The 23,598-nt window shown below is 43.7% G+C and overlaps 1 protein-coding gene across 1 annotated transcript in view; it reads right to left on the bottom strand.

Annotated features, from left to right (window-relative positions):
* The window catches only part of CD81 (CD81 molecule), a 79,242-nt gene extending 55,849 nt beyond the window's left edge, over window positions 1-23,393 (bottom strand). Inside the window, exon 1 of the mRNA XM_073604710.1 lies at window positions 23,229-23,393. Within this exon, the coding sequence (XP_073460811.1) occupies window positions 23,229-23,294 (66 nt within the window). The 5' untranslated portion in view covers window positions 23,295-23,393. The remainder of the gene's footprint in view (window positions 1-23,228) is intronic.
* Window positions 23,394-23,598: the final 205 nt, after the last annotated feature.

Below are 23,598 nucleotides of genomic sequence, written 5' to 3'. Positions count from 1 at the left end.
TTTAACTAAACCCATTTGATTTCAGTCGACTAAAATGTACTGCAGATTGTAGTCGACCAAAATACGACTAAAACTAAAACAATTCAGATGACTAAAATACGGCTAAAACTAAAATGGCATTTTACTCAAGAGACTATGACTAAAACGAAATTGAGATGTGACGTCAAAATGAACACTGGATTATAAATGAAGGCAAGTGGTCAAGTTGTAAAGATTACAGACAGAAGTAGGTACAAAGGCTGTGAAGATTATGGGTCTGGATGGGCAGTGAGTCTAGGAAGCTTGTGGGTCAGGATGAGCACTGAGGCTTGGAAAATTATGAGTCAGTATGGATGGAAATGTTATGGCTCAGGATGAAGGTTAGGTTGAGAAGATTATGGGTCAGGTTGAACGTGAGGTTGGGGGGGATTACTGGTTAGGATGAGAGTGAGGTTGGGAATAATATGGATCAGGATGAGCCTGAGATTGGAAAGGTTAAAGAGCAGGAAAACAATAATGTTGAGATAATTAAAGTTCAGGGTGAGCTGTAAGGCTGGGAAGATTATGGTTAGGGTGAGCATGAGGTTAGAAAAAGTATGGGTCAGGGTGAGAAGTGAAGTTGTGAACTTATTAGATTTTGGTTCAAAGTAATGGCCAATCCGTTAACATCCTGTAATTCTTTTTATCAGGCCATAATAGCAACTGCATCTGACCCCGATTTAATAAAACCTCTCTCCACAGTCTTTGTACTACTGGAGGTATCACCGTTATCTCTTTATTAGCTAGAATAATCGTTCACATTCCTAATTTGTGATCTGCATGCATGGTAAGTTAGTCCCAGAGGACTAATACTCTTAGCAAAAGAGTTTACTCCATTATGTTTAGTAGCTTATAGTCCAACAGAAAATGTTTACTCCAAGACGTTTAAAAACACATTTGCATAGAAAGCTGGCTCAGCTACAAGAAGTGACTGTAGAATGACCTGAAAAGAAATAAGAGACTTAAACAAGCCATACCTTATGCCTTTTTTTTTTTAAATTGTTCAATTCCCCTATCAACACAGCCAGTGTTGATGGGGGAATCCCTTTCTCTGAGTTATTGTATTCTGACAGCCAGAGGTTTCCTTGCAGCAGCTATAGCCGCTGGCAGTAATCACAAGAAAAAAAAAAAAAAAAAAAGAGACAGGCTGGTTGTACTGAAGTCAATTGATGGATCGATTCAGTACAACCAGCCTGCCCATAGACTACATGTGTCAAACACAAGGCCAGTTGGCCAAGTGCGGCCTGCCAGACCATTTTATGTGGCCCTTGCACCTCCCCTGCAGCTGCAGAGTCTTTTGTCCCTGCCCCCACCTAGTCTCAGCAGTCGGCAGCAGAGAGGAGGACAGAACTCCTCCAATAGATCCTGCACTTCTCCATGCAGCTGTGGAGAGGATTGTCTTTGCCCCCCCCCCCGTCTCAGCAGTAATAAGCAGAGAGGAGGACATAGCTCTTACTGCAGATCTTGCGCCTCTCTGTGCAGCCACAGCACCCCCTTGTCTCCGCCTCCCCTGGTCTCGGCGTTCAGCAGACCCCTGCAGCTGACTCCAGTCATCCTCTGGTCCTCCTCCAGACCCTGCACTTTCTGCTCTCTAGCTCTGCCCCCAACTTCTTCCCGGCAGCAGCACAAGGTAAGGAGGTGCACTTTGATGTAAAGGAGGGTGGGGGACTCTTGACTTCTGATGGTTTGGGGGCTCCAGCTTCCAGCTGAACCAGCCAAATTTTAAAATCATAAGAGGAAAACAATTGTGTAATGTAGGGACACTGCATAGAATTAAAATATGGATAAATATGGATGACAAAACATAACACAACCTGAGGTCTCGGTTCATGACTAAATTGTCTCTAATATATCAGTAAAAATGTTAGGCAGCACTTTTTGTTGAGCTTTACTTCACAGTGCTGCAGAATATTAGGCTGCTGCATCCCCATTTAAACTCCTAAGCCAACATTGTAAGGCAGGTCCTCCTGGCAGCCGTTCTGCATAACTTTCCTGCCAAGGGCAAAGCTTGCAGAACCAGACTTAGTGGCAGAAAGTTTTAATCTCAGCGTCTTGACAGTGCCTTTAAAAAGACCAAGCTGTGATTGGAGGAATGCATTCGATAGAGACTCTAGCAGCTGGAAACGGAAGGGTGCGGCCCCCCAACAAACACAAAAAATGTGTAGACAGGAATGCTGAGTAGACATTAGGAATCCATTAGAAAAAAAAAAAAAAAAAGGGAACTGGCAGACCAAGATGCTCTGTATTCATGACACTAAACTTCTACACAATGCAAGGCAGCCTTTCAACTACCTATAATGAGAAAAGCATTTAAGACCCCACGCATAAATATGTATGAAAGAAGCTTTGGTTTTTTTTGCTGCATTCAGCAAAGAATGGGATTCTCCCTTCATGCTACCAAAATTAACTGGAATCATTATTATTAATATTATTATTATTATACAGGATTTATATAGCGCCAACAGTTTACGTAGCGCTTTACAACTTGAGGGTAGATAGTACAAATACAATACACTTTAATACAGTAGGAATCAGAGGGCCCTGCTCCTTAGAGCTTACAATCTAAGAGGGAAGGTAAAGAGATACAAGAGGTAATAACTGTGGGTGATGTGTTAATTGAGAAGATAAATGTACAGTTGTTAGGTGGGGGCCAGATAGGCTTCTCTGAAGAGATGAGTTTTCAGGGATCGTCTGAAAGTGGATAAAGTAGGAGAAAATTGGATGGATTGGGGTAATTCCAGAGGATGGGAGAGGCTCTGGAGAAGTCCTGAAGGCGAGCATGGGATGAGGTGACAAGGGAGTTTGAGAGCAGGAGGTCTTGGGAGGAGCGAAGAGAACGATTAGGTTGGTATTTATTTCATTATTTCTCTGTATTTATAAAGCTCCAACATGTTGCAAGATGGTCTACATCAAAGATAAAAAAAACCAAAAAAACAAATAGGTGAAAAGCAGCCTTTTTAATAATTGTTTTGTGGAACCTTAAGCCTCGTACACACGATCGGATTGTTGGCCAACAAAACCGTGGACTTTTGTCCGAAGGGCGTTGGCCCAAACTTGTCTTGCATACAAACGGCAATGAATTGTTGGCCAACAAATACGAACATAGTGACGTACTACCTTGTTTTTCAGCTCTTGTTACCTGTTAACTACCTTGTTTTTCAGCTTGTTAACTACCTTGTTTTTCAGCTCTTTGCCACCCTTTGGGCTCCTTCTGCTAATTTCGTGTTAGTAGAAGTTTGGTGAGTGTTGATTCACGCTTTTCATTTTGCACCTTTCATTTTGCGCTTTTCATTCCGTTTCTGAACAGCCGTTTGTCAACCAGCCATGTTGCGGAATCGGAGGAGATAACGTGTTATTTATTATTGGCCTCGGAGTTATTGCTTTGACATTATTTTTTTGGTTGAATAATGATTTGATTTGGTATATTTTCTATATTTTTGGATGCATAAAATGCACTTTTTGGTTAAGTTCTATTGGCAGATAGCATGTCTAATTTTATTTGTTTTCTTTTTTAATGCACAATAAAAATATTATGTAGTATAATACTTGGCTATTTGTTTTACTTCAAATGACAGTTTGGGAGTAGGCAGTTAAATTTAAAAAAAAATACAATGTGAATTGACAAGGGACACCAACATAGTTGTATCTGATCTTAAAAACTACGGGATAATGGTGTTGTGGTAGCTTGCCCAAAGAAAAAAAAAGAAAAAAAGCATAAAAATATTATTCTTGATATCACTAGAAAACAAAAGCCTTTGAAAATTTGTTTGCAATAACTCCATCAGTATCATCAGCAAAGCAGCTTCATTATTATCCCATTAAAGAAGAAGAGAATTGTGCGCTGCATTTCGAGATTTCATAATTTGCCACATCACGAATGTTAATTCTCCATTAGGAACACTAGTTTACAAGACTGACCGCTTCCGGCTCGTCCTTGCTTCCGAGCATGCGTGTTTGTACTTTGGACTTTTGTCCAATGGACTTGTGTACACACAATCGGAAAATCCGACAACACACATTTGTCCGCAGAAAATTTGAAAAGCTGCTAGCCAACATTTGTTGGAAAAAAGTCCGACAACAATTGTCCGATGGAGCATACACACGGTCGGATTTACCGCCAACAGGCTCACATCGAACATTTCCCGTTGGAAAGTCCGATCGTGTGTACGAGGCTTTAGAGTTCCTCCAGAGTTTGCTTGAGCTTTCGTTTCTTGAGCCACGGCTGATTGACTTCCCCTTTATTGGTACCTGCATAGATCCAGGACCAAAGCCCCTTGGGAAAGCTAAGTGACATCATTTATCTTTTTAGCTGTCTGTAAGGGTGGCATTCTGACCACAACTGTAGGAGTTTCATTCTTCCTACTTTCCACCAATGTAAGGGCCATTTTTGCCTTTTGACACCCAACAAATTGGTTTTAGTAAGGTCTCCCTGAGATCTTAAAGTGGTGGTAAACTTTGTTACACCACTTGTACCTACAGGTAAGCTTATAATAATGCTTACCTGTAGGTACTGTGAATATCTCCTAAACTCGCACAGTTTAGGAGATATTCATAGTGCATAGATGCAATCACCTGAGCATGCGCTCTGAAGGTCCGGTTTACAGTGCCGGACCTTCAGAGCCCATGTCATAAACAGCAGCTCCCATGCTCCTGCGCGGGAGTGACGTCATCACACTCCCGGCCACTCATGTAGCCGGAGGCAGTGAACCCGGAAAGAACACCGGGAGAAGATGTCAGGCCTCTGAGCGGTGACATTGTGGTGCTGGAGGGCTCAGTTCCAAGGTAAGGCTCTCATAACGTGCTAGTATGCAATGCATACTAGCACATTATGACATTGCCTTGCTGGGAATGTTTTATTTGACCACAAATAGTTTACTACAGGTTAAAAAAAAAAATTGGAGTGTCTTTGGGGTAAAAATTTTAAAGTAGAATTCCAGCCTAAACTTAACTAATAATAAAAATGAATACAAAAATGTGTATATATGTATACAGACAACCACTTGAGACTGGCCAGTAATGAACTGGGTCAGACGATGCCCAAAAACTCTAAAAATGCCCCCTCCCCACTCCTAACATATGACTAGCCTGTGTCAGAAAGATGTATATACCATTTTCTGTCTGTTCTGGTCCGGTCACGTGATTCGGCTCCCTTGTGTCAGCCACCATCAGTTGCAGGTTACAGTAGGGACTGCCAACAATGGATGGGTCATAGGAGCATATGGGTGACATCACCGCTCCTAGGCATTCCCAGCCGCTGTCAAGCGCTCTTTTCTCTCCCCTGCAGCTGCCGCTGGCTGACACGGGGGATCACATGACTGGACCAAAGCAGTCTAAAAATAGGCAACTATATATATCTTTTGTACACAGGTTAGTAAGCATAAGTGTTAGGTGTGGGGAGGGAGCATTTTTAAGACTAGCTAGTTTAGCTTGCAATTCTACTTTAAGAAAGGCTGTTTTAAACCATGACACAGCCGAAGTTAGTCCTGAGTAAATAGGATGATGGTGGGAGACACCTGGAAATGGAGATGACATTGGCTGCAGGAGAGACAGCTCTGTGATAGGTGGTGAGCCAGTCATCTGACTTTGACAGGTTACATGGCCAGGCTCTCCTACCATGTTTTTTTTTCAATTCCCTTCTATTTCTTTTATTTTATTTTTTTTTTTATTTATTTATAGGTGTGTAAAAGTTAGTAAGAAAATTGTGACTTCATACAATTGTCATATGGACAGTCTGCAGTCCACAGCCGGTGGTCTTAGCATTGATAGTTTCAAAAAACTATTAGAAAAGCACCTGAACGACCGCAACATACAGGGATATACAATGGAATACTGACATATAATCACACACATAGGCTGGACTTGATGGACTTGTGTCTTTTTTTAACCTCATCTACTATGCAACTATGTAAGGTAGAGGTAAACACACAAAAACTGCGACAACCAATAAGGTCCCTGAAAAGCCAGTATTGGATTGTGGTGAAGAACCTAAGTGCATAAAATACCACAATGTAATAATTAAAGATACAGTATATAGAAGTCATATGTTTCAAAACTCGCCTGGATCTGTGCGCACCTAAGAAGAATATTTTGGATGTTTTATGGAAAAAAGGAAGCGGAGAAGAATGAGAAAAGGGGAGTAGAGAAGGTAGAATAAAAAAACAGGGGGGGGGGGGGCACTGAAGGGGGTCACCCCTGGGTGAGCAATTGAGAGCAAAAAAAAGACAAAAACCTTTCTTTTTCATTTCTATTTTTTCAATTTTCACACCAGCAGAGCGCAATGCAAATTTGTAAAAAAGAAAAAAAAAAAACAATTTATAAATGTGTGATCTTTTTTTTAAGCAGCACTATGCCCGCGGTACAGCTATGCCACTGCTATTGAAATGCTCACCTAAATTCTTGGATAAAAGATAGGCTTGCTGATTTCCTAAATACTGTACTTGTTTTGGAATATTCAATTCAAGCAGAAACGAGTGTCAGGGTCGGGAAATGGTCAGTGGGACATTAAGAATGTTAATGAAATTGAAGAAGAGAGAGTCATTAATGGAAATACGCTTTTCTATGTCTCACGCTAGATACAGCTGCACGATCTGGACCAGAATGAAAGACAACAAGCCGTACCATTCTCCAGTATTGGAAAGAGTTTGCTTATTGTTCAGAAGATGAACAGTGTTTTACAGTATGAAGTATTACAGTATTATTAACCACATATGGAAACCGGGAAAGAGGTGATCCAAAGGACATTATGGCAGGTCATACAAAAGTTTTTAAATAAGAAGGTCACACACTGGCAACTTATGGCAATATATATATTTATATTTATATTTATATATATAGATTTACCCAACAGTTCTGATTTCTATTGCCAGCCAGAGACAATGGAGTGGGATCTGACCGCCCGCCGGGCTGTCTCTCATAAAACATGCATGTCCGGCTGAGGGTACAGGTTCTTTGACAAGGGAGAGATGAAACCACTACAAGAGGAGAGAAATATTGCCGGACAACTTTATTGCTTGCTGATCAAGTGAGAAAAAAATTGTGATTGTTCAAACAAAAATGTAAGCTGCAATATACTAGATTTAAATTTTTTTTGTTAAGAACAATTACTCTATGAAAATAAAACAGTCATATAACACATGTACAGTACTTCGAAAAACACAAAGTACCATGTTTGACTTCTGTTCATGCACCAGATGTCCAGAAATCAGCAATAGAAGCTGCCTGCCAGTGCAGATTACCAACAACACCATGCAACCCCCTCCTTGTGGCAGCCCGCCCATTAGAGGCACAGGGGCACTGCCCCCCTAATCCATGATTAGAGCCTGAGGCTCTATTTGGCTTCGAAAAAGGGTGAGCTCAGGGGGCACAGCGCTGAACCGTGGGTGTTCGGCTGGTTTATGAGACCATAGTGTAACCACAAAGTATGTCTAAATCAAGGATAGGCAGCCCTCCCACCCTTTTATCACCCTAGACAGCAAGTGCTGAATATTGTGGTTTAATAGTTCTATTAGTTAATTTTTGATGAATACATACGGTAATTGTAAGTGCTCCTGTGCACAATATGTAACCTAATACAGAGCTAAGCTGTAGTTTTTCAGAATGAAAAACCTCAAATATCATTGTTTTTAGCTGAGAAGATACTCAGATACTCTGGGATTTTTCAGTTTCAAGAAAATGATGTGAGGCGTACAGGGTTAATATCAGTGCTGGCCGGGATGACCAGAAGCTTTAAGGCTGCATTCACTTTCATGTTATAGCGATTCGTAAATGCATGCAAATTTGCCTAATTTTGCAGGCTTTTACGGGAAGTGCAAAAAAATGTGTGTCATGTTTGCAATGCCATTCATTGTAAATGGCAAGCAGATGTGTTTTTTTTTCTTTGCACAAATACACATGTGGGAAAAAGCACAGTTAGTGCAGCATATGTGAATGAAAAAAACCCTCAGGCTCCGTTCACATATGCTGTGGCTATGGCTCACAGCATGGGATCCGGTGCGTCCCTGTTCATCAATTCAGGTGCGAATAAGGCCTGAATTTGCACCTGAATCGGAACCAAAGACACACAGGACCCTTCTTAAGTGCGGACCGCGGCCGCCCATGCGCTGTGTGAACCGCCTCCATTGAGAACTGGACACTCTCCTATCATGCGAATTGGATGCGGAGAAACCTGTATCCAATTCGCATATGTGTGAACCCAGTCTCAAAGCTCTAAAAGGTGCATGAGCTTTTGCACGATCCTGTACATCTGATGTCAGCTCTTCCTGAATGGAGACATCAGACAACCTCCCTAGCAGTGATAAGCTTGGGTTTGAGCTTGGGTTAGCTATCATTGCTGGACCAATGAGCTGCAGGCTGGAGATTCCTTGTCATACAGCTGATGTACACGAAGGGGCGGGGACCCTTGCGACATCATTGACCTAATATGGGCACTTTATTCTACTTCCAAGTGGGGCCCCCTTCCGAACATCAGGCCCCATAACTGTGCCATGGGCTGCTATGGCTATAGTTACATCACTTCTGGCATGCATTCCAAATGTCTACAAAGCCCTTCCTGATGTCTGCATATAGAATGAAATAAAGTGTATATAGCCTAGGTCTGTTTAAGATATCCAGTAGGTATAAAAAAATTGTTTCCATCTATAGTTTGGAATTTTACATGTACTGTACATAATGACAGCCATATTTTCTTATTACAAACCTAGGTTCTGTTTCCTGCGTGCCAATAAGTCAGCGGACTCCTTGAAAATAATGCACTCCCTATGCGGCTGTATTATTACCTCAACAGTTATCAGCAAAAAGAAGTAGAGAGGCATTGACTACACTGAACAACTGGGGTCTCCCTCTATTGCAGTGATGGCAAACCTTGGCACCCCAGATGTTTTGGAACTACATTTCCCATGATCCGCATGCTCTCTGCAGTGTAGTTGAACATCATGGGAAATGTAGTTCCAAAACATCTGGGGTGCCAAGGTTTGCCATCACTGCTTTAGTGGTTAACGTACAATTCTCTACCTTTGCTGCAATATTTTTATGAAAAAATATTTTATAATGTTTACCTAAAGGCAATTTTTTTTTCTGGTTTCGGATAGCGTGGGGATGGATTAGAACATTTGTCAGGTTTTTATTGCTGTCTGTGCCCCCATTTGGGAGATTCCCCCTCTCTATATTTGTCCTGTTTACCATTATCATTGAAAGTGAAAGTAAAAGAAAATCCCACATTTTGAGTTGTCCCCAGAAAAGTAATGGAGGGGAAATCTTCCATTGGGGACACTAGTTCTGGTGACCTTGGGGTCCCCAAGGAATTCTTTTAACTCGCAGGGATTTCCCCCTCACTTCCTGTTTTGCTATGACACAGGAAGTGAAGGAAAATATCCACAATGGGACACAGATGGCAAAAAAAAAAAAAAAATTCTGACAGAGGTTATAAACCTCCCTTAGTCTATCCAAAATAAAAATATTTTGCCAGTAATTCTACTTTAAAATGGTAGTAAAGTCTTTTCTGCTACTTCTACCTACAGGTAAGCTTATAATAAAGCCCCTGTCAATTATTTTTATTTTTTATCTTCTTCTTTGAAGCACTCATTTGAAACAATTCACTTGTTTCCATTTACTTATACATATATTATGCGCTGCATTTATTAAGTTATATTCTCATGGTCTTTGTCAGATTGTATGTAGCTGCTCCCTTTTGGTTTTGTTTTTTCACGTATTAGCGCAGTGTTTTTTATGCACTTTTTTACAGATCAGTTAGCATTAGGCCTCATACACATTTCCATAGTTACAATGAATTTCCACCCCAACCCATTTTTAAAGAATTGGGTGGAGTCGGTATAGGCGAGAACCTACACCATCTTTATACTATAGTCTCAGGAACAGGGGGTGAAGGGAAATTTCTACGGTGGAGACACAGCACTAAAATCCAGACAGTTTAACAAAAAAAAAAAAAAAAAAAGATTTGTCTGGAGATCCACTTGAAAGGAAATAGTTGAATAGCACTTGTCTATTGCTATTGGGATAAAATAAAATGAGAAGCAGTGTGACTTTTGTCTATGTGAATGTAAGATTCAAGAAAAACAAACATTTTCTGGTAGAACAGCCCATCTAGACCGTGTGGATTTGATGTATATTTCTTTACTACAGTAATTTCCGCCTCCCAGCAAAGCAGGAAATTCAGTTCATCACTTAAGTAAATTCCCACCATTACAAAAAGCAAATAGCTACCTTTTTATAGAGTTACACATCCGTCACAAAAAACAACATCTACTGGTTCCCTTTCACAATGCAGCCATGTGACATTAAAGTGAAACTATACGCTAAAAAAAAAAAAATTACATTTATGATGTGGTCTGTCACTAGCATTAGCATAGCAGTCCTCCCTGTAGTATAGTTGTATCACCTGGTGATCCTGACAGTAATTATTATATTTAAATTTCCCTTTAACCACAACCTTCGGAAGGTTTTACCCCCTTTATGACCAGATCATTTTTTGCTATTCTGAACTTCGCTACTTTAACTGGTGGTGTGGTTATGTGGTCATGCAACAATACGCAAATGAAATTTATATCATTTTTTTTTACACAAGTAGAGCTTTCTTTTGGTGGTTTTTGACCACCACTGTTTTTTTTTTTTTAATTTTTTTGCTAGATAAACAAAAAAAGACAGAAAATGTTGGGAAAAAAAAACAATATTTGCTACTTTCTGTTATAAAACATATAAAATAAAATCAAATTTCTTCATAAATTTAGGTGAAAATGTATTCTGCTACAAAAAAAAAAAAAAAAATCACAATAAGTGCATACTAATTGGTTTGTTTGAAAGTTGTAGCGTCTACAAACTATGGTATATGTACCGTATTTATCGGCGTATAACACGTGCCGGCGTATAACACGCACCCCAAGTTTAGGAGGGAATTTTAAGGAAAAAAATGTTTTAAGGAAAAAAACTTACATTTAAATACCCATCAATGCAGCCTTGCACAGCGTCCATCTGCATGCTTGTCCAGTGTCATTTGCAGCCTTGCAGTCAGCAGCCTTGGTGTCATTTGCAGCATTGCAGTCAGCAGCCTTGGTGTCACTTGCAGCCTTGCAGCTTTGCCAGTGCCGATCTGCAGCTTTGTCTGTGTCCTTTTGCAGCCTTGCCCAGGCTGCAGTTAAACTGCAGTGACATGTCAGTGTCACTGCATTTTGAAAATGGCGCCGCCGGTGCCGAAATACACAAAGCCGGTCTCGGCGGCTCTCGTTCACTTTCAGCTCCACTCGTAGTCCCGCCCGGGATGGGCGTGACTGTGAGCGGAGCTAGCCGAACCTAGCCGAGTACACTCAGCTAGGTTTGGGCGGCGCTCGAGTGAACCCGAAAGTGGACGAGAAGAGCCGAGGACCGGCTATGTGTATTTCAGCGCCGGCGGCACCATTTCCAAATCGCGGTCGGCGTTCGCTCCACTAAATCAGAGGAGGACCGCAGGGGATTGGCGTATAACACGCACCCGCGATTTTCACCTGATTTTAAGGGGAAAAAAGTGCGTGTTATACGCCGATAAATACGGTATTTGAAAATGTATTATTTTTCACATTTATTTTTATATACTGTCACCAAAAAGTGTAGCTGCTGACTTTTATTAAACACACACTTACTTACCTGTCCCATGGGCCGTCGCTGTGGGCACCCGGCTGTGACAGCTTGCGGCTTCACAACCGGGTGCGCACTGCGCATGCGCGAGGCGCCCTGTGCGTCCTGAGTGGCTGTGCAATCTTCTGGGACCTGTGACGTGTCACAGAAGATTGCTGGGTGGGAGGGGCCGCCTAGTACCTTAAAAAACTAGGTACCCACTCCCCCCCCCCCCCCCCCCAAAAAATAAATAAATAAATAACATGCCAAATGTGGAATGTCAGGGGGTCAGGATTCCTTAAATCGGAAGTTCCACTTTTGGAACTTATTTTTTGACATACTTTCATCAGAATAGTTCAGTGTTACCATAGTGACACTGTACTACTCTGGGGGGGAGGTGATCAGTATTGTTTTCTTCACACTTTGATTGCTGTTACAGGGATTGCAATGTTTTGAACTGTCATGTATGGGTTACAGTCATAACAGCTGTGATTACTAATGATCTGTGATTGGCTACAACTAATTACATGGTACAGAGTGCTGTGATTAGCCCAGATACCATGTGATAGCTGTGGGCCAATCACAATACTAAGTACTAACTAAGTTGTGTTGACACTGAAATCACATGACATCCTAGTAGCCCAAAGTGGCCAGTTACCGAGATTGGCAATCTATCACACATAGCAGTCCCAGAAATGACGCACTGCACATGTGCCAGGTGATGTACAGGTACCTTGGCCTGCCCCGTAACTGCCGCCCACCTACAGTAAAACTACTGTGGGCAGGCAGAGAATGGTTAAGCTGCCCTCCAGGGGGAAAAAATATCCCTACAGGGAGGGGCTCCTTCCACACTTCAAAGGGATACATGCTAATTTTTGTCAGCACTTAACTCTTCTCCCTAACAACAGACTTACAAGCTGGATCACCAAATGAAAATAGAATAAAGAAAGCCTAAATAAAGAAAACAATTGCAGCCATTACATCAAAGAATCGGTAACCTGCAATATAATAAATGTTTGATTTTGGGTCTAATAGTGCTTAAGTCTATCTGAATCTACTAGTCCATCGAACACAACCCTCTTCCCAGATGACAGTACTGCTGTACAAGAATGACTACGTTGCTCTACAGATACAGTGCAGCCACCCTATGATCCACTAACATGACTTCTCCAGTGTCCGGCTTCAGTGAAGAGGAGAGTTCGCCAGCAATGGCTGCAATGCCTATGTGGTGACGTCACCCATAGACTTACTATGGGGCATCAGTTGTTGGCTGTCCCACCTCTTCACTGAAGCTGGCGCTTGGGAGCCAATCGTGTCACTGGACCAGCGTGCCATCAGAATAGGTAAGTATAGACATTTTTCCTTTACAAGATAGTTTGAATAAGCTTAGAATGGGGGTAGGAGCAGGTTTAAGCACAATTAGTATTTGACTGGACTTCTAAAGGTCCTTTAAAAGGATAGTTCACCTTTACAACTTATGAAGCCTGACTGGAATAATCCCAGGACGTTGCTAAGTGAGACTTAGTCTTCACTGCTCACCTCCACCATCACAGGAGTGAGCTCTTTCTCTGATTAAAACTACCTCACATACACTCTCTCCCCTAAGGCCCCTTTCACATTGGGGCGGTGGGGGCGTCGGCGGTACAACAGCGCTATTTTTAGCGCTGCTGTACCGTCGTTCTTGTAGCTGTATTCGGCCGCTAGCGGTGCGGTTTTAACCCCCGCTGGCGGCCAAAAAAGGGTTAAAATCACTCGTACAGCGCGGCTTTAGCCGTGGTATTGCCGCAGTATAGCCGTGCTGTCCCATTGATTTCAATGGGCAGGAGCGGTTTAGGAGCGGTGAATACACCGCTCCTTCACCGCTCCAAAGAAGCGGTTTGCAGGACTTTTTTCACTGTCCTGCCAGCGCACCGCTTCAGTGTGAAAGCCCTCGGGCTTTCACACTGAACAAACAGCGGAGGCTGTTTAGGGGCGGTTTGCAGGCGGTATTTTTAGCGCAATACCGCCTGCAAACCGCCTCAGTGTGAAAGGGGCCTAATGCTCTGAGTTCAGTATTGAGAGCTCACTCCTGTGATGGTGGAGGTGAGCAGTGATGACTAGGCCTCACTTAGGAACGTCCTGGAAGTACTTAGCAACATCCTGGGAGTATTTCAGTCAGGCTTCATAAGGTATTTAACCAGTTCAATACAGGGCATTTTCACCCCCTTCCTTCCCAGACCAATTTTTAGTTTTCAGCGCTGTTGCACTTTAAACGACAATTGCGCGGTCGTGCGACGTTGTACCCAAACAAAATTGACGTCCTTTTTTCCCCACAAATAGAGCTTTCTTTTGGTGGTATTTGATCACCTCTGCGGTTTTTATTTTTTGCGCTATAAACAAAAGAAGAGCGACAATTTTGAAAAAAACACAATATTTTTAACTTTTTGCTATAATAAATATCCCAATTTTTTTTTTAAAAAACAAATTTTTTCCTCAGTTTCAGCCGATACGTATTCTTCTACATATTTTTGGTAAAAAAAATCGCAATAAGCGTATATTGATTGGTTTGCGCAAAAATTATAGAGTCTACAAAATACGGGATAGATTTATGGCATTTTTAAAAAAAAATAATTTATTTATTTTTTTTACTAGTAATAGCGGCGATCGTGATTTTTTTTTTTCGTGACTGCGACATTATGGCGGACACATCGGACACTTTTGACACATTTTTGGGACCATTCACATTTATACAGCGATCAATGCTATAAAATTGCATTGATTACTGTATAAATGTGACAGGCAGGGAAGGGGTTAACCACTAGGGGGAGACGAGGGGTTAAATATGTTTCCTAAGGGAGTGATTCTAACTGTAGGGGGTGGGGACTCACAAGGGGAGGAGACCGATCAGTGTTCCTCTGTACTGGGAACACCGATCGGTCTCCTCTCAACTGACAGGACGTGGATCTGTGTGTTTACACACACAGATCCATGGTCCGGTTAACGGGCAATCGCGGGTGCCCGGCGGACATCGCGGCCGCAGGGCACACGCACCGGGTCCCGAGCAACGCGGCGGGCGCGCGCGCACCCCCTAGGCGGCCGGGGAGCCCAGGCCATCATATGACGTCCACCCAGGATGGGAGATCCCATCTGTGGACGTCATTTGACAATGGCCGGGTAGTGAAGTGGTTAAATGGCCTACACTTATAGCAAGGGCTTTATTCAACTTTAGTAAAAGCTGCACAGTTTGTTTTTTAATCTACAGATGCCCCTTATCTGCATAGGCAGTTTTGTGGTAAAGGTGAACTATCCCTTTAAGGATTTGTTCACACCAACAGCCGTGCTGTGGTCAAACATCTGCTAGTGTAAACTGAGAGGAAATAGTGCCAATGTTCGAATTAGATTGAAAAAGTCACAAGTGACATTGCATTTCTGTTGTGTCACAACTGGTTTGTGTTCTCATGGTGTGAACGAACCCTTATTGCCCATACACACGATCCGAAAATCGGACGACAGATCTTTGTTTTTTTTGCATGCTAGTCGCATATCGAAAATGGAGAAGTTACTAAAGCTACAAAACTTCTTGTACGACAATAAAAATTTGGACGTGATGTCACGTGTTGTAGTGCATTTGTATTGTATTTTCGGAGGATGACTGTACTGGTTAACTGAAAATCGTACAATCTGGTATCATACGAGAAAAATTTTCGTGCATGTCCGATCAGATAATATCAGATGAACTGTTGTGATCGGTTCTCGAAAGCTGTGTACTAATGGTTCAATCATTGTACGATCAATTCGAAAGCGGTATTTTTCGTACAATTTTCAGATCGTGTGTACAGGCCAATAGGCTCCGTTCAGATCTGTGTGGCCTGTTTTGTGTGTGTAGGCAGCCCATTCATTAAAACATCCATTTCTGGGGTCCCTCGGCAGCTCTTCCCTGCATTAGATAACCCCCTTTGAGAAGCACTCTCTCGAGGAGGTTACCTTTCGGGCGCGCTCCTGAGTCCAGCATTCGGTGTCCATAGAGGCCCAATGCAGGACTCGCCCCCCGCATCATTGGATTTGATTGACAGCAGCAGGAGCCAATGGCTGCGCTGCTATCAATCTATCCAATCAAGAGACGGGAACCCATGGAGAGAGGAATGGCGGGAACGTGCCAATGGAAATTCGGGGCTCAGGTAGGCAAAACAGGGGGGTTGGGGGGGGGGGCGGTGACTGCAAAGTGTTTTTTCACCTTAATGCATAGGATGTATTAAGGTGAAAAAACACGAAACTTTACAACCCCTTTAATATTCAGAATGATATTTGAAATCTCAGAAATCCATTAAAAAATAAAAACTGTTGCACCACAGCCCAGAAGAAGAAAACAAGCTATTTCATTTAAAAAAAAAAAAAAAAAAAAAAAAAAAAAGCTATTTCTGGAAGAAGGACGTAAGAAGCATTTAATCTGCATGTCAAAGCTGTCAGTTTTCTTTTTTTTTGCCAGGGAGTGGGGGTGGTAGGAGTACAGACTCAGCACGCCTCCTACTAAGGTTACTTTCACACTGAGGCGTTGAAAATTAACACCCATTTACCCCTGGCGCTATTGCTGCGTTTTAGACGCGTTTTTACCGCGTCAGCGCTAGCGTTTTCGAAGCGCTTTTTTTAGCGCTACAAACAAGCTCAAAAGGTGCTGCTTGCAGGACTTTCCTCAACTTCATTTGCCACGTCCCCTGCCACATGTTGCGGATTGTCACTTGCCACGTCACCTGCCACAAGTTCCGGATTGCCATTTGCCACGTCACCTGCCACAAGTTGCGGGTTGCCATTTGCCACGTCACCTGCCACAAATTGCAGATTGTCCACTTGCCACGTCACCTGTCACAAGTTGCAGATTGTCATTTGCCACGTCACCTGCCACAAGTTGCGGATTGCCATTTGCCATGTCACCTGCCACAAATTGCAGATTGTCCACTTGCCACGTCACCTGCCACAAGTTGCAGATTGTCATTTGCCACGTCACCTGCCACAAGTTGTGGATTGTCCACTTGCCACGTTACCTGCCACAAGTTTTGGATTGTCCACTTGTCACGTCACCTGCCACAAGTTGTGGATTGTCCACTTGCCACATCACCTGTCACAAGTAGCGGATTGTCATTTGCCACATCACCTGCCACAAGTTGTGGATTGTCCTCTTGCCACGTCACCTGTTGCTTGTTCAAATCTAAAAACATACGGGTCAAATTCCAATTTCACTTCGGATAACAGCAATGCTAGTGGTGTATTGGATTGGATCAAGGGCTCATTAGGGTATATACTGTAAATGGTCTATAAATCATTGCAAGCAATTACAATTTTTTAAAATATTTTTTTAATGGATTTTCATCATTTGCCATAATTTTTTAGATTTTTAATGTAAAAAAAATAGGGCACCTTTAAAAAGGCTTATAAACAAAAACCGGTGTTTAGTCGCATTTAGCTGCGTTTGGCGTCTGAAACGTGGAAATCTTTGGCGTCTGAACCCATTTTTTTGCTTTCAAAGACGCAACTGCCTAAAACCGGCAATAAACGAGACTGTGTACATGGTCACATAGGATAACATTGAATGAGTTCAGGGGCAGTTGAAAAAAAGAGTCCAACTGCCTCTGAACGTCCGTTTATCAGCGTCCCGTGTACATGGGGCCTAAGGCTTTGAAATCGTGCAACTTCATCTGAAATCTCACAAAATTTCCTGCTGAGAAAGCATGGAACGTCTATCGCCGTTAGAGAAGGCCAACAGATGGCCAATCTCTGATCTCAGCAGAGACGATCATACTGGCTGATCATTTCTGGATGCCTTTATTCATCAGTGCTTCCATTTTTTTTATTTTAGTAAAGAACTCAGCTAATCTTTATAATAGGATGTCTCTTAGGATCACATTTATTAAACACAGGTTAGTAAATCAATTCACAATCTGGATGAACCTGACCAAGCGTATTTTTACTGGCAGACTGTGACTCTTTACAGTATCCAATCTACACTAAATCACTCTTTATAAATCTTTCATTGTCTGGATTTAGGGACGGCAAGCATAGTGGACAACTCTGCAGAGCACATTTATTCAGGAGAAATTCATTTCAAAGGATTGCCTAGATTCACAATCCATCAACTGGTTGTTTTATAAATATAAAAATCAGGATGATACAAGTAAAATGGTTGAGGGACTACAAACTCCAGGATGTCTTTCTGTTTGCCAAGAAATGAATGAATGAGTAGAAATCAGCAGGATTTCATATACTGGCCTTGCCTCTTCCAGATGATAACAGGTGTCACTGTTCTGTATATCCCTCCGAACGCCATACATTCCACAGCGATGCCATTCCATGATGTCATACTGCCGCTCTCACTTGTGTAAGAACATCCGTCTGTATTATATGAGGTGAAAGACACTCCCGAATAGTCTCGTCTACCAAAACATTACCAGCAGTTCGTCTGGAAGAGCGTTTCTCAACCTTTCTTCATTTGTGCACCCCTTGACAGCCCATCTCCAGACATTGTACCCCCCCAAATCAGTCAACATCATACTAACACCGCCTGAAACACATTCGACTGCCTGCATCCTAATAACCAATGAGGCCTCCTTGAGGCCTGCACTGCTTAATGTCACTAGCCAGCCATAGATGATTTGTTTTTTTTTTTTTGCTGCAACCACCGGTTGCAGGAAAGAAAATGACTTGATTCCCCCAGGCCCACCCTTCCTGCTTCTAGTCTGAACACTAAGAAGATATAAAAACAATACCAATTAAAGGGTTTGTTTACCTTTGCAAAAAAAGGGGTGCCAGTGGATAAAAACTATAAACGTGAATAATGTACGTGGTATTGATGTAGGCCATTTTTACCCCTCAAAAAGCCTGCCTGAAAAATTCCCATAGCTGGCATTCGTTCCCCTGTCCTGCTCTGTAGCTAGGATGTTGGTGACATTTCAGTCAACTCTCCAGCCATTGATGCTTGTCTCCGCCATTACAAGAGCATGCTCTCTCTACGATTCAAAACCCTGCGCATGTTCTCTGTCTCTTCCAACACTATAGCTTTGAGCTCAGCGCTGTGATGCACAGAGTTTGAATCCAAGAGATACCAAGCTCTTGATGGCAGAGGAGAGCATCACACCCTGAAGTGTCATAGCAACGTCCTAGCAACGGGGCAGGATGAAGGAATGTCGTTGTTTTTTGGGCAGGCCTCTGGCCTATTCATAGCAGCACAGTGTTTTTGCAAAGGTGAACTAGCCCTTCAATATAGTTATGCATTCATAAAATAATCCAAAAGTTTTGGATAGACTGTGAAAGGGATTTAAAATACTGCCGGTGTCCCCTCATGAGGACACAGACAGCAATAAAATCCTGACAGGACTGTAAAACAATTCCTAACCCTACTAGAACATGTGTACCATGTCCCCATCAGGAGGAAATTCTCCTATCTGTTCTGTGCCAAAGAGCAAAGCCGCCCAAAGAATCTTCACATCATTTTGTCCCCCCCCCCAGGCACTGTGGTTCCTCCCCCAGCCAGTAGGTCACTACTGAGCCCTGAGATAACACAGGTAACCCTCCTTCCCAAGGTGCGTGATAATGCAACGCCGCAATCCCTGCGACTATAATAATGAGCAGGGTGACGGGGCTGCAGTGATATCAGTGCCAGGCACTTAGCGTTGTCACCCTATTAGAGGAAGGCCTGTTTGTTTACTGGAAAGGGAAAGGTTAAACCCCTATCAATGAACCGTTTGCTGTTTGCCCCACTGGGAAGGTTTCCTTTCATTTCCTGTCCTGGAGACACAACAAAGAATAGAATTCCCATCTTTGAAAGTTGTGAGAGACGTTGATGTCCCATTGGGAAATATTACTTGCTTTGATGACAACATAAAGTGTGGTAAAACCATGTGGTTCTGCCATGTTTTTACCGCCACTTAACTGTTCCCCTTCCTTGGCTGGAAAGGCAGTGGCCGGAGTGTACACCTGCCGTGGGTGCTTTGTGGCTGAGGCAGGAATTATACTTCTGATACGTTTGGCATCACTGTCCAGCAAACGTGACCCATTCAAGTGAATCAGGCGGTGCTACAATCGGCCCTCATCTGTGCACAATGCACGTAGTCGCAGGGTGGTAGTGTGGCATTTACAGGGTTAAAACAGGCGGCGAGGAGGCGATACAATGCCTTCACATCGCCTGTCAAATGGTCTCTGAGGAGCAATCTGAACATGGACCGCTCTTCATAGAGCAACATTAGTGTAAACTAGTCCAAAGTATCTGGATTTCCTCTTTCTGTCTCTGGGACAATGGTCACAGGACCAACAGAAGGGCGAAGTTCCTTAGCTAGGACACAGACAGTAATAAACAATGGACAGAGGTAAAACAAAAACCACACATACACTGTCCAAGTCATATGCCCCAATCTAAGAACTGAAGTGAATAAAAAATTAAAGTCAACAAAGCAAACAACTAAAGGTGAGAATGGACCATATAAATGAACAGATCAATAATAGAGCTGCTGTATCCACTTAATGTGTTCCCACATAAAAAAAAAAGCAATATGTGTTTAAATCAGTGTTGAGCTGCCCTTGATCCCATTAATTGATTCACTCAACTAGTTTTGTTTAACACACATATCAAAAATGAAAGTGTCACAAATCAAAACAATGTGATAAATGTAAAAAAAAAAAAAAGTCCTAATAGTCTAATCAAGTCAGGAAGTCATGTGTCTCGTGACGCAACATGTTGCACGGAGCCAGTTGACGTCACTTCTGGGGAAATGGAAATCCTGATGAAGACCTTGATGGCAAAACATATTGAGGAAAACAACAGTGTGGCCTTTATGAAGGAAAGAGACATCAGGATTCCTACTGTATTTGTGATGTAAAATTGTACTTTCTAATGTGAATTTAATCGAATACTTAATAAAAATGTAGAAAACCTTTTAAAGGATCTGTATTGTCTAGCACCATAAAAATATGTGTTTAAATCAGTGTTGCGTTGCATTAATTGTATCATTCAACTAGTTAATGTTTAACAAAATACACATATTAATAATCAAAGTGCACATATCAAAGCAATGTGATAAATGTCAAAAAGAGTTCCAATAGTCTAATCAAGTCAGAAATTCACATGACTACTGACGCAACGTGTCAGGCGGAGCTGGGTGACATCACTTCTGGTGGGATCGAAACCAGAATTAATGGCAAAACACTGCTTTGTTTATGAGATGTATGAGTCTCTTTGACTCTTTACTTAATGTGAGTGCATTTCTTTGTTTTTGTTCAATGAATTCAATTAAAGATACTACACTTTTATGGGCCCTTTCTTTTGCTTGAGATTTATATTGAGGTGGCCAAGTGGATATCTTCCGGCCCTTTAAAGGGGTACACACATCGCAGTGGGACATCGCCTTTAGATGCATGGACGTGAGGACGCATGGAGGATGCTTTGAGTGCTTATGACCTATAATTGAGGAAGTCACGTGTCTAGTGACGCAACACATTGGGTGGAGCCGGCTGACATCACTTTTGGTGGGATCAAAACCAAAAGTATTGGTGGAACCTATAGCTTTTATGGGTCTTTATTTGAGGTGAGCAGTCACTTTGGCTGCTGGTGGATTACAAATGTTTTGGATTATCTTGGTGGAGCTGAAGCCCCATTAGGAAGTCACAGTCATTTATACCCACTTGACTGGACTATTGGGACTTTTTACATTTATCACATTACTTTGATTTGTGGCACTTTGATTATAATTATTATGTTTATTTTGTAAAACATTACTTGCAGTCTATGTACAGCGGCTGGTGGTGGGATCATAGAGAACCATCGTCTATATACAGAACAATGCAGAGGGGAATGAGCCCCATACAGTCTAGCCAGAGTGATCCCAACCTCTATCCCCAGAAGACCAGCACCAATGTGCAAGACTGGGGCTTAGTCTATAGGGACTGATCACCACGACTGAGCATCAATGCTGATCATGGTGAGTGTGCCAATACTTGTTGGTCATTACACAACCCGATCAACACAAACATACAACCCTGATGTGCCAGCGCAGCCCCGATCTGACCACGCACAGCCTTGATCTGACCACGCACAGCCTTGATCTGACCACGCACAGCCCGATCTGCATACACACACACAGTCTCGATCTGACCAAGCACTGCCCCGATCTGACCATGCACAGCCTTGATCTGACCACGCACAGCCCTGATCTGACCACGCACAGCCCCGATCTGCATACACACACACAGTCTCGATCTGACCAAGCACTGCCCCGATCTGACCACGCACAGCCCCGAACTGACCACGCACAGCCCCGATCTGACCACGCACAGCCCCGATCTGACCACGCACAGCCAGATCTGCACACACACACAGTCTCGATCTTTCCAAGCACTGCCCCGATCTGACCACGCACAGCCCCGAACTGACCACGCACAGCCCCGATCTGACCACGCACAGCCCTGATCTGATCATGCACAGCCCCGATCTGACCAAGCACAGCCCCGATCTGATCATGCACAGCCCTGATCTGACCACGCACAGCCCGATCTGCACACACACACACAGTCCCAATCTGACCACGCACAGCCCCGATCTGACCACGCACAGCCCCAATCTGACCACGCACAGCCCCGATCTGACCACACACAGCCCCGATCTGTCCACGCAAACCCCCGATCTGATCATGCACAGCCCCGATCTAACCACGCACAGCCCGATCTGTACACACACACAGTCTCAATCTGACCATGCACAGCCCCGATCTGACCATGCACAGCCCTGATCTGATCATGCACAGCCATGATCTGACCACGCACAGCCCGATCTGTACACACACAACCAGTCCCCATCTGACCACGCACAGCCCCGATCTGAACACGCACAGCCCGATCTGTACACACACAGTCCCAATCTGACCACGCACAGCCCCGATCTGACCACGCACAGCCCCGATCTGACCACGCACAGCCCCGATCTGACCATGCATAGCCCCGATCTGTACACACACAGCCCTGATCTGACCACGCACAGTCCCGATCTGACTACGCACAGCCCCGATCTGACCACGCACCCCCCCGATCTGACCACGCACAACCCCGATCTGACCACGCACAGCCCCGATCTGACCATGCATAGCCCCGATCTGTACACACACAGCCCTGATCTGACCACGCACAGCCCCGATCTGACCACACACAGCCCCGATCTGTACACACACACAGCCCCGATCTGTACACACACAGCCCCGATCTGTACACACACAGCCCCAGCACAGCACCAATCTCCCCCACAGCCCAGATCTGTCCACATTCAGAATCGATCTAACATCACAGTCTCAATCTGCCCACACACAGCCCAATCAGACAGCACAGAACAGCCCAGATCTGAACATACACTTCCCCAATCTCGAAGCACAGCCCCGATCTGACCATACACATCCCGGGTGTCCCCCACGTGCGGCCCCCGCTCATGTTGTTGTTGTTCTCCTCTGTAGACATTGTTACATTGTGTGATGTGTGGGATGATCGCACTGATACATGATGATCGGACGCCGCATCTTCCTCCTCCCTGTACATCATAGAACATTGATCATCACACCATGGAGGGACCCCCATCCTCCCATCCTCCCTGTCCCCGGACTCACCCAGAAGATGAAGTTGAAGATGAAGAGCATGTATTTGATACATTTGGTGCATCCTTCTACCCCCATGGCGGCGACTGAGCTCCGTTATTATTCTGCAGATCGGAGGAGAGATGAGTGAGAGGAGAGGAGGAGGAGGAGGGGAAGAACACAGGCCGGGCCCCGCCCACAGCCCCGCCCTCTACTCCTCGTCTGCTGGCTGTATGGGGACGGGGGTCCCTGCAATGATGAGGGGGGCAGAGTGTGTCATGTGACCTGTGTGTGCTCAGTGTGAGGGGGGGGGGGGGGGGTTCCTGCATGTGAGGAGGTCTGCAACACTGGGGGAGGGGGGAGGAGGAGGGGGTCCAAAACTTCCCAGAGAGGTGCATGGAGG

Source organism: Aquarana catesbeiana, linkage group LG11, assembly GCF_042186555.1.
Source record: "Aquarana catesbeiana isolate 2022-GZ linkage group LG11, ASM4218655v1, whole genome shotgun sequence".
Lineage (NCBI taxonomy): Eukaryota > Metazoa > Chordata > Amphibia > Anura > Ranidae > Aquarana > Aquarana catesbeiana.
Note: the sequence above shows the minus strand (reverse complement) of the source record. Positions and strands in the feature narration are given on the sequence as shown.